The following is an 11,458-nucleotide window of genomic DNA, read 5'->3' as shown; positions in this document are numbered from 1 at the left end:
TAGTAATCTCTCCACCCAACATGGGGCTTGAACTCACAACCCTGAGATCAAGAGCCAGCGGCTCCTCCAACTGAGCCAGCCAGGTGCCCCTGTTTTTGTTTTTTTCCTAAGATTTTTTTTTTTTATTTTTAAGTAATCTCTCCACCCAGCGTGAGGTTTGAACTCACAACCCTGAGTTTAAGAGTTGTACACTTTACTGATGGAGCAGCCAAGTACCCGAGATAAGTGCTTTTGAAGTAAACATGTTCAATATGATGAGTGCAAAGGACTATTTGTGGTATTCCCCCTACCCCCACCCCGCACCGAATTCATATGTTGAAATCCTAATCCCTATTGTAATGGTATTAGAAGGTGGGGCCTCTGGGATAGGGATTAGGGTCTATGGGAGGGTGGAGCCGTCATGAATGGGATTAATGCCTTTATGAAAGACTCAAGACAACTGCCTTGCCCCTTACACCAAGTGAGGACCCTGCGAAAAGATGGCTATCTTTGAACTAGGAAATGGGTTTGTGAACACCAGTAACGGGAAATCATAAAAAATGGTGTTGGGAGGTTTGGGCAGGGAGAGCCCTCGTGCCCTACTATTCACAGTCAACTGTAGACCCAACAGGAAAAGAGGGACTTGGGGTGCACTTGGCACTTTTTATTTTGAAAGTTGTCACCAGACACAGAATCTCCTGGCACCTTAATCTCAGATTTCTCAGTCTCCAGAACCATGAGAAACAAGTTTTGGTTATTTATAAGTATTTGTTACATAAAGCCTGACCAGACTAAGACACAAGGTTAAAGAAGACAAAAGACCAAGAGAAACAATGAACACTAGCAGCAAGCGTTTAGTGAGCACTTACTGGATCAGACACTGTGCTAAGTGTGCTTTTCGTCAGCTTCACCACAACTCTGTACTATGGTGTCAATAGCACCACTTTGCAGAATAAGAGGCTAAGATTCAGAGAGGTGAGGAAAATGTCTCAAGGTCTCCAAGGTAGTACTGATGGCTTTAGATTTGGCTGATTCCAAAGCCGGGATCACAGTCACTGCTTTCCACAAGCAAATGGAAACATTCTTTGCAGCTGAGCACCCAACGGAGTGCATATTCGAGGGAAGATCCCTCTATTAGGGCTCTCCGGAAAAACAGAACCAGTAAGATATATACATAAGAGGAAATCTATTATGGGAACTGAGTCACACGGTTATGGAGGCTGAGAACTCCCAAACCACTTCTGTGGTGAGCGGGAGAACCCTGAAAGCTGGTGATGTAATTCAGCAGGGTCCGAAGGCTGTGAATTAGGGGGTTGATGGTTTAAGTCTCCGCTGAGTCTGAAAGCCTGAGAACCAGGCACACCTTTTTGTTCAAGGGCAGAAGAAGATGGATGTCACAGCTGGAGCAGAGAGAAAGAGCCAATTCACCCTTCCTCTGCCTTTTTGTTCACTTTGGGTCCTTCATGGATTGCTTGATGCCCACTCACTTTGGAGGGCCCTCTGCTTTACTCAGGTCACCTATTCAAATGCTAATCTCTCCTAGAAACACCTTCACAGACATATGCAGAAACAATGTTTTACCAGAGATTTGGGCATCATTTAGCCTAATCCGGTTGATACATAAAATTAACCAGCACCATCCCTAAGGAATTAATGCTCCTACTTAAAAATGGCGGTGCCCTCTCTTATCAAGGGTGGAGTAAAAACTGCACGTCAGATGTTGCCACTAACATCCCAACATGTGGCACCTTCTCAAAAGCAGCATTTGTTCATAAATGTTTATATCATATAAGTATCGGGATATTTCGGCGACAGGTATGAAAAAACTGTGCGTATGAAGATAATAAAGGGCTATAATAGGGGCGCCTGGGTGGCACAGCAGTTAAGCGTCTGCCTTCGGCTCAGGGCGTGATCCCGGCGTTGTGGGATCGAGCCCCACATCAGGCTCCTCCGCTATGAGCCTGCTTCTTCCTCTCCCACTCCCCCTGCTTGTGTTCCCTCTCTAGCTGGCTATCTCTATCTCTGTTGAATAAATAAATAAAATCTTTAAAAAAAAAATAAAGGGCTATAATATGTAAATAGGAAATATTGTGTTAGGTCATGGGAGTCTTTCACGATCATTTTAAAGCAAATCCCAGAATCATATTTTATCTGTGAATGTTTTAGTGTTTATCTCTAACAAATACTTAAAAAAACAACCTATACCATAATGCTATTATCACACCTAACAAAATTTAAAAGTTTTTAAAAGATTTTATTTATTTATTTGTCAGAGGGGGAGAAAGAGAGAGAGCACAAGCAGGGGGAGCAGCAAGCAGAGGGAGAAGCAGACTCCCCACTGAGCAGGGAGCCCGATGCGTGGCTCAATCCCAGGACCCTGGGATCATGACCTGAGCCGAAGGCAGATACTTAACCACTAAGCTGCCCAGGTGTCCCCCAAATTAATAATTTTTTAAAATCACCTAATCAGTAATCACATTTTCCCAAGTGTCCCTAAATGTTTTTTTATAGTTGGTTTGATGGCATCATAATAATTCAATGGTGCATTAGGTTTTCTTGTCTCTTGAGTCTCCTTTAGTCTCGGTCCCCTGTCTGCTTTTTCTCTTGTTAATTTTTACTTGACTAACTGGTTCCTCTGGACATTGGCACGGTCACGGTGATCACGGAGAGTGGTGATGAGGCATCTACACGTGGCTTCTCAGGTCAACACCAACAAGGGATCCTACAGCAGAAGGCAAGGGACATGGGAGATACTACCTGTGTGATAAGCACAGTCCCAGTGTGTGGCAGCTTCCTCACGTAAGCAAGTAGGACTTGGCCGAAAACTGGCGGTATCAGTATCACTATGACCCCGTAGGCTCCGTGATCTCTTGCTTGCTGGAATCTCCTAGCTAGTCTCCCTACTCAACTCTTGCTCCTCCAGCCTGTTAACTATGGTGTAGACAGAGATGTTTGTCCAACATGCCATCCTGTTGGGTTCCTCCCCTGCTTTAAGTCCTTCCATAACTCCCTATTACTCTTAGGTGGAGGTTTAGCCTCCTTACCAGACTCTAATTCCCTCGGGATCCCTCCCCTTCCTCCCTCCCTGCTTCATCTCTTCCAGCTCCCCACCTGATGTCTGCATCCAGCAGTTTGGATTTTCTTCTGTTTCCTATTGAATTTCTGTCAGCCTCTCTCACTCACCTCCAAATTCTTGTGTACATATGTCCTTCTCTCTGGTAACAATTGCCATCTTTTGCACCCAAACATATGTTTCTAGTATAGTAAATATTTGTGGTGCTTTTGGAGCCAGAAGAGGGGAGGTAATGACAAGTGCTCTTATGTCAAACTCTTGCAGTACCTTATGGAACGCATTCTGCCAAGAGTAGGCTTGAAGACATGAAATTAGGGATTTTCACACAGCTCTTCGGGGTTAATGTCAATGAGAACACCCACAAATTTCTTTGATTTCCTTGGTGCCCATGAGTGGGGCAGAAGAAATGGGCAATTGGCCCGAGCAGTGAAGCACCTCCCTTGTTTCCACATTGTCCTGAGGAACAGGGGAGGGGCTCCTGTACACATTCTTAGCTAGTCATTAAACTTAGTTTTCACAGTTCTCACATGTGTTTAAAAACAAACAGGGGTGCCTGGGTGGCTCAGTTGGTTAAGCATCTACCTTCAGCTTGGGTCATGACCCCGGGGTCCTGGAATCGAGCCCCGCATCAGGCTCCCTGCTCAGCAGGGAATCTGCTTCTCCCTCTCCCTCTGCCTGCTGCTCTGCCTACTTCTGCTCTCTCTCCCTTTGTCAAATAAATAAATAAATAAATCTTAAAAAAAACAAAAAACCCTTGGGTTTATTAATAAAGTTTTGCCCAGAGATGTTTTGCCTGCGTAACACTGTGATGTGGTCTACAATTTTCCTTATATTATTTCTGCATAGACAGTTTGAGAGAACGCGTGTGTTGGCATTGGTCCACCCCCGGGCGGTATGCTCCTCCCTAACCACAATACCCACTCCTGGGGTAGCAAGGAGATTTCATCAAAGGCAACTCCTTGGGGTGCCTGGCTGGCTCTGTGGGTAGACCATGTGATTTGTGATCTTGATCTCATGGTCATGAGTTCAAGCCCCATGTTGGGTGTTGAGCCTACTTAAAAAAAAAAAAAAGGCAGCTCCTACAAGTACTTCAGCTATCTTTCACTCTTCTGAACCCTAGAGGTTTCTGCTCATTAACATAATTGACATTAGAATGAGTTTTTCAATGATGAGTCGTGTTTAAAATGTGTGGATTAGAAAATGTGTGGATTAAAAAAATAAATAAAATAAAATAAAATAAAATAAAATAAAATAAAATAAAATAAAATAAAATGTGTGGATTACCCAGAATTAGTTTAGAAGTGTCTTCATCCTGGCATTAATAAAGTATAAAAATCTAGTGAGCACTTCACCCTTCCATACTCAAGATAGCATCCCAGATTTTTTTTTTCCCTCAAAGATTTTATTTATTTATCTGACAGAGAGAGAGCAAGCACAAGTAGGGGTAGCAGCAGGCAGAGGGAGAGGGAGAAGGGCTCGATCCCAGGACCCCCGGATCATGGCCTGAGCAGAAGACAGATGCTTAATGATGGAGTCACCCAGGTGACCCAGCATCCCAGATTTGATTCTTAAAGGGTCCTGTGCCGCATAGTGGTGGGGAGGGTTCTTAGTTATATTCTGACACTGGAATACTTTTTTCTTTTGCCTCAGATGAAGCTTTTGTGCAAGGAGTTTTTAGAACAGCCAAGAGGAACAGATCAGGGCGTGGGTTGCACTTGCCATAAGTCATACGGCTGTTTCATGCCTGCTTGCTAAATGTCCTTACCAGAGGCAGAATTTTGTGTGAAACTTGCTTTCCTAAGAACCTAGTAGAACTAGAGGAAGAAAGAAGAAATCACTGGGGAAATTAGGAAATGCTTTGAGATGAATGAAAATGAAAATACAACAAACCAAAGCTTATGGGATTCAGCAAGAGCAATGCCTAGAGGGAAATTTATAGCTACACACAACTATTTTAGAAAAGAAGAAAAATCTCAGATCAATAGCTTACATTTCCACCTTATGCAATTAGAAAAAGAAGAGCAACCTAAATCCAAAGCAAGCAGAAGGAAGGAAATAACAAACATTAGAGCAGAAATTAATGAAATAGTAGAAAAAAATAAAGAAAAATCGATGAAACCGAAAGTTGGTTCTATGAAGAGAGCAACACAATTGATAAACACTTAGACTGACCAAAAAATAAGAAGCAGACTCAAACTACTAAAATTAAGAATGAAAGAGGGGGCCTGGGTGGCTCAGGCAGTTGAGTATATGGCTCTTGATTTCAGCTCAGGTCTTGATCTCAGGGTTGTGAGTTCAAGCCCCATGTTGGGCTCAGTGCTGGGCATGAAGCCTACTTAAATGAAAAAGAAAAAAAAAAAAAAAGGAAAAGAGTGGTAATTACAAAGGAATACCATGAACAAACGTATGCCAACAAATTCGATAATTTAGATGAAATGGGTAAATTCCCAGAAAGACACAAATTGACAAAGCTGATTTGAGAAGACATAGAAATTCTGAATAGACCTTTAATATGAGATTGAATTAATAATTAACAATCTTCCTACAGGGGTGCCTGGCTGGCTCAGTCTGTAGGGTACGCCACTCTTGATCTCAGGGTCGTGAGTTCAAGCCCCATGTTGGGTGTAGAGCTTGTTAAAAACAACAACAACAACAACAGAAAGTTCCAGGAAATTGTAAAACTATCATAACTAATAATTGAGTTCAGCGAGGTTATAGGACACATATTCAATATTTTAAGAATATTAAAATATTTAAGTTTAAAAATTAAAAAATCAGTTGTATTTCTGTAAACTAGCAATAAATAATCTGAAAATGAAATTAAGAAAATAATTCCACTGGGGTGCCTGGGTGGCTCAGTCAGTTAAGTGTCAGACTCTTGATTTCAGCTCAGGTCATGCTCTCACGGTCCCAAGAGGGAGCCCCACAATCAGGCTCTGCCTCAGAGTCCAAGCCCAGTATGGAGGCTGCTTGAGATTCTCTCTCTCCCTCTGCCTCTGCCCCTCTCCCTGGCTTGTGCTCTTTCTCTCCCTCTCTCAAAATAAATAACTAAAATCTTAAAGAAAAGAGAGAGAGAATAATTCCATTTGTAAGAGCAATAGGGGCACCTGGGTGGCTCATTCTGTTGAGTGCCTGCCTTTGGCTCAAGTCTGGACGATCCCAGGGTCCTGGCATCAAGCTCGCGTTGGGTTCCCTGCTCAGCGATGAGCCTGCTTCTCCCTTTCCCTCTGCCCCTCCCCCGGCTTGTGCACGCTTTCTCTCTCAAATAAAAAAATAAAATCTTTAAAAAAGAAAAAGAAAAGAGCATCGAAAGAATAAGGGCCCCCTGACTGGCTCACTTGGTAGAGCATGCAACTCTTGATCTTGGGGCTGTGAGTTCAAGCCCCATGTTGGGTGTGGAGATTACTTAAAAACAAAATCTTTAAAAAAAAAAATTAAAAAAAAAAACAAAGAATAAAATACTTAGGAATAAATAATAAAATAAGCACATGACTTTTACACTGAAATTACAAAATCCTGTTGAAAGAAATTAAAGATGATCTAAATAAATAAAAAGCCTGTGTTCATGGGTCAGAAGATTTACACAGTTGTTTTTCTTTTTAAAAATTTTATTTTTTTATTTGAGAGTGAGAGAGAGCACGAGAGTGAAGTGAGGGGCAGAGGGAGAAGTAGACTCCCTGCTGAGTAGGGAGCCTGATGTGGGGCTTGATCCCACGACTCCAGGATCATGACCTGAGCCAAAGGCAGATGCTTAACCGACTGAGCCACCCAGGCGCCCCAACACTGTTGCTTAAATACTGAACACTCCCCACATTGATCTACAAACTCAATGCAATCCTTATGAAAATTCCAGTTGACTTCTTTTTGCATATATTGACAAACTGATTGTAAAATTCATACAGAGATGCAAGTGTTGTATAATAATTTGGCCTTTGTTTCTGGTTCCTAGAGGGATAATCTATTTTATTTTTTAAAGATTTAATTTATTTATTTGAGAAAGAGAGAGAGAGAGCGCGTACAAGGTGGGGAGGGGCAGAGGGAGAGGGAGAAGCAGACTCCCTGCTGAGTGGGGATTCCCGATGCAGGGCTGGCTCCATCCCAGGACCGCGCAATCATGACCCAAGTCAAAATCAGAAGCTTAATGGACAGAGCCACCCAGGTGCCCCTGGAGGGATACTCTAAATCCTTGGAATCTCCTGAACAATAAGTGTGTCCTTGTTATTCCTGGGCATCTTTCGTCACTCCTGAGTTTATGTTAATGAATGAGATGACTCCAGATGGGGGCTGGTCACTAGAGAGACCAACTATGTGATTAGAAGATGGGGACTTGGAGCCAGCTCAGCGTCCAGCAATGGGAGGGAGGCTGAAGATGGAATTCAACTACATGGCCAATATTCAGTCAATGATATTTACATAATAAAACCCCAATAAAAACTCTGGACACCAAAGCTCAGTAGAGCTTCCTGGTTGGTGAACACACTGATGTGCCTGGGAGGGTGACATGCCCTGATTCCATGGGGAGAGGTCTCGGACGCTCTCTCTTCAGGACCTTGCCAGATCTTGCACTATGTGTCCCTTCATTTGTATCCTTCTTACAACTGTAGTCACAAATATAACTTTGTTTTGAGTTATATGAATCATTCTAGTGAATTGCTGATTCTAAGAGGGGTCATGGGAACCTCTTGAATTCATAGCCTGTCTGTCGTAAGTATGGATGGCCTGAGGACCCCCCCTTGAGGCTGACATCTGAAATAAGGGCAATCTTGTTGGAATTAAACCTGCACCTTTAAATCTACAAAGTCTCACACTAACTGTGGGTGATTAGTGTCAGAATTACGCTATAGTATTACACTGGTGTCAGAAAAGCAAGCAACCCAGAATAGCCACAGAGTCTTAAAAAAGAGGAATGAGGGGCACCTGGGTGCTCAGTTGGTTAAGTGTCTGACTCTTGACCTTGGCTCAGGTCCTGATCGCACTGTTGTGAGTTCAAGCCCCAGACTGGGCTCCATGACCAGCTTAACAAAAGAAGAAGAAGAAGAAGAAGGAAGAGGAGGAGGAGGAGGAGGAGGAGGAGGAGGAGGAGGAGGGGAGGAGGAGGAGGAGGAGGAGGAGGAGGAGGAGGAGGAGGAGGAGGAGGGGGAGGAGGAGGAGGAGAAGGAGGAGGAGGAAGAAGAATGAAGTTGATAGACTCAAACTTGCTGTGATGAGTTTCTGAGTTGCCACATAGGCATTTTACAGCATGATAATCCTGCTCATATCCAGAGTCTGGGCTTTTAAATAAGGATTCAAATTTAGGACTTTGCTTTTCCCAGGGCACCTTTTTAAAATAACTATGTAGAGTTAAGCCCATGAAAAGTCAGTGACCTCTACGTCACCCACCTTATAAGTAATAGATGCTTGCTACCCTGTTCTCTATCTCCTGCTCACTCACGGCCTGGGACAAAACCTGCCCTTCCTCCAGCTCATTGTGTTGGCCACCTCTTCCTACATCCCATCCCCTTCTCACCTGCCACCCCACTTCTGGGATCTGTAAGTAATAAATCCCGTGACTTTACTTCCTTTGTGTGTGTGTGTTGAAACTGTACCTTCAATCACAACAACCCTGTGGTTTTCACTTCCCCAAAGTGGGAGCTCAGATGTTGAGAAAGCTACCTGCTGATCCTCTGTGGTGGCTTGTGTCCCCTCATTCACCAGGTCACAATCTGCATATTCTTAATTCAATACGCTGGCTCCAGCTTCTCAACACACTTTCTGATTCCAAAACAGTGTCATACTGACATGGGGATAGATGTATAGATCAATGGAATAGAATTAAGAATTCAGAAATATACCCTTACACTTATGATCAACTGATTCTCAACAAGGATGACTAAACAATTCAATGGGGGAAAGAACAGACTTTTCAATAATGATGTTGGAATAATTGGATAGCCACATGCAAAAGAATGAGGTTAGGTCCCTGCCTAACACCGTGTACAAAAATGAACTCAAAATGGATTATTGACATAAATGTAGGAGCTAAAAATATAAAACTCTTAGAAGAAATTGCAGGGGTAGGTATTTGTAAACTTGGGTTAGGTAACGGTTTCTTAGCTGCAACACCAAAAGCATGAGTAACAAAAGAGAAGACTGGTCAGTTGACCTCATCAACATTAAACACTTTTGTGGTTCAAAGGACATCATCAACAAGGTGAAAACATAACTCACAAAATAGGAGAAAATATTTGCAAATCATATATCCAAAAAGGGAATTGTATCACAATATGTGAAAAATTAACTCAATGGTAAAAAGACAACCCAGTTTTTAAAAGGGCAAAGGATGAGAACAGGCATTACTTCAAAAAGATTTATAAATGGCTAGTAAATATGGGATTATATACTTAACATCATTAGTCAGAAATGCAAATCAAAACTACAGTGAGGGCGTTCCTGGGTGGCTCAGTAGATTAAGCACTGGACTCTTGATTTGGGCACAGGTCATTATCTCTGGGTTATGAGACTGGACTCTGCGCTGGGCATGGAGCCTGCTTAAGACCGTCTCCCTCCCTCTTCCTTTGTCCCTCCCCTTCTAGCCTGCTTGCACACTCTCTCTGCCCCCTCAAAAAAAAAACAAAAAACAAAAAACACAAAAACAAAAACAAAAACAAAAAAACAAAACTACAGTGAGATAACACTTAGCCAACTACTAGAACAGCTAAAATTAAAAAGACAGTAGCAAGTGTTGACAAGGATATGGAGAAATTGGAAATTTTATACACTGTGGAAAGATTGTCAATGGTACAATCACTTTGGAAAATAGTTTGGCAGTTTATCAACAGATTAAACATATAATTACCATATGACCCAGCGATTCTACTCCTAGGCATAGATCCAAGAAAAATGAAAATATATGTCCAAGCAAAAATGTGTACATTGATTTATTTAAAGATTTTATTTTTAAGTAATCTCCATACCCAATGGGGGGCTCAAACCTACAATCTTGAGATCAAAAGTCACATGCTCTACTGACTGAGCCAGCCATGTGCACGTTTATGCTAAGGGAAAGAAGCAGGTACAAAAGACCACTTGTTGTATGGTTCTGTTTGTAAGAAAAATCCAGACTGGGCAAATCTACAGGTTAATATTTGCCTAGGGCAAGAGGTGGGGAGGAGAAGGGGAAGATAGAGAGTGATTCCTAATGGTACAAGATTCCTTTCTGAGATGACAAAAATGTCCTAAAATTAGATCCTGGTGACGGTTGCATAGCTCTGTAAATAGGCTTAAAACCACTGAACCGTATACATTTTAGACAGGTGAACCCTGTGGTATATAAATTAAATCTCAATACAACTTTTAGAAAACAAATCTGGTAACAAGGTTATGGTAGAGTAGCTAACTTTGACCTACCCAGTATTCTTGGTGGTTTCTGATGCCTACCAAAAGGAACCCAATAGCCATGCATGGGCAAGCTGGCGTAGGTCCATACCACCTAGCCTGCTAGTGGTGTGCGCCATCCTTTTTTCTAACATATGCTGGGAGGGTCTAGTGGTGTGTGCCATTTTTTTTTTTCCCTAACATATGCTGGCAGGGTTGGGGGGGGGGGTTGGTAACTATTGTGAATAAGAGATATATAGGGGTTACAGTGAGCTTTCCTCTACTTCTCTGAGAATTTGAAACTAGGGAAGCCAGATGGAATATGAAATATCATAATGATGAAAGCACACACATATAAAACAGCAGAGAAAGAAATGATGGCAACTGAGCCAACGCTTGCAGTATAATTGGTAGTTAGAACCCATTTTTCTTTCTTTCTTTCTTTTCTTTCTTTCCTTCCTTCCTTCTTTCTTTCTTTCTCTCTCTCTCTCTCTCTCTCTCTCTCTCTCTCTCTCTTTCTTTCTTTCTTTCTTTCTTTCTTTCTTTCTTTCTTTCTTTCTTTCTTTCTTTCTTTCTTTCAGATTTTATTTATTTATTTGACAGAGAGAGAGAGAGACAGCCAGCGAGAGAGGGAACACAAGCAGGAGGAGTGGGAGAGGAAGAAGCAGGCTCCCAGCAGAGGAGCCTGATGTGGGGGCTCGATCCCAGAACACCGGGATCACGACCTTAGCCGAAGGCAGACACTTAATGACTGAGCCACCCAGGTGACCCTCTTTCTTTTTTCTTATTGTGGTAAAATATGCATTACATGTGGCACCTGGCTGGCTCAGTCAGTAGAGCATGCAACTCTTGATCTCAAGGTTGTAAGTTTGAGCCCCACGTTGAGTACAGAGATTACTTAAAAATAAATATTAAAAAAAAATACACATTATGGGGCGCCTGGGTGGCACAGCGGTTAAGCGCCTGCCTTCGGCTCAGGGCGTGATCCCGGCATTGTGGGATCAAGCCCCACATCAGGCTCCTCCGCTATGAGCCTGTTTCTTCCTCTCCCAC

The 11,458-nt window shown here is 42.6% G+C and overlaps 1 protein-coding gene across 1 annotated transcript in view; it reads right to left on the bottom strand.

Annotated features, from left to right (window-relative positions):
- Positions 1-11,458, bottom strand: part of HSCB (HscB mitochondrial iron-sulfur cluster cochaperone) — a 34,994-nt gene continuing 23,536 nt past the window's right edge. Inside the window, exon 6 of the mRNA XM_026484721.4 lies at positions 1-2,701. Coding sequence (XP_026340506.1) covers positions 2,664-2,701 — 38 coding nt within the window. The 3' untranslated portion in view covers positions 1-2,663. The remainder of the gene's footprint in view (positions 2,702-11,458) is intronic.

This window comes from Ursus arctos, unplaced genomic scaffold (assembly GCF_023065955.2).
Source record: "Ursus arctos isolate Adak ecotype North America unplaced genomic scaffold, UrsArc2.0 scaffold_34, whole genome shotgun sequence".
NCBI lineage: Eukaryota > Metazoa > Chordata > Mammalia > Carnivora > Ursidae > Ursus > Ursus arctos.
This window is presented reverse-complemented; position numbering and strand designations above follow the sequence as displayed.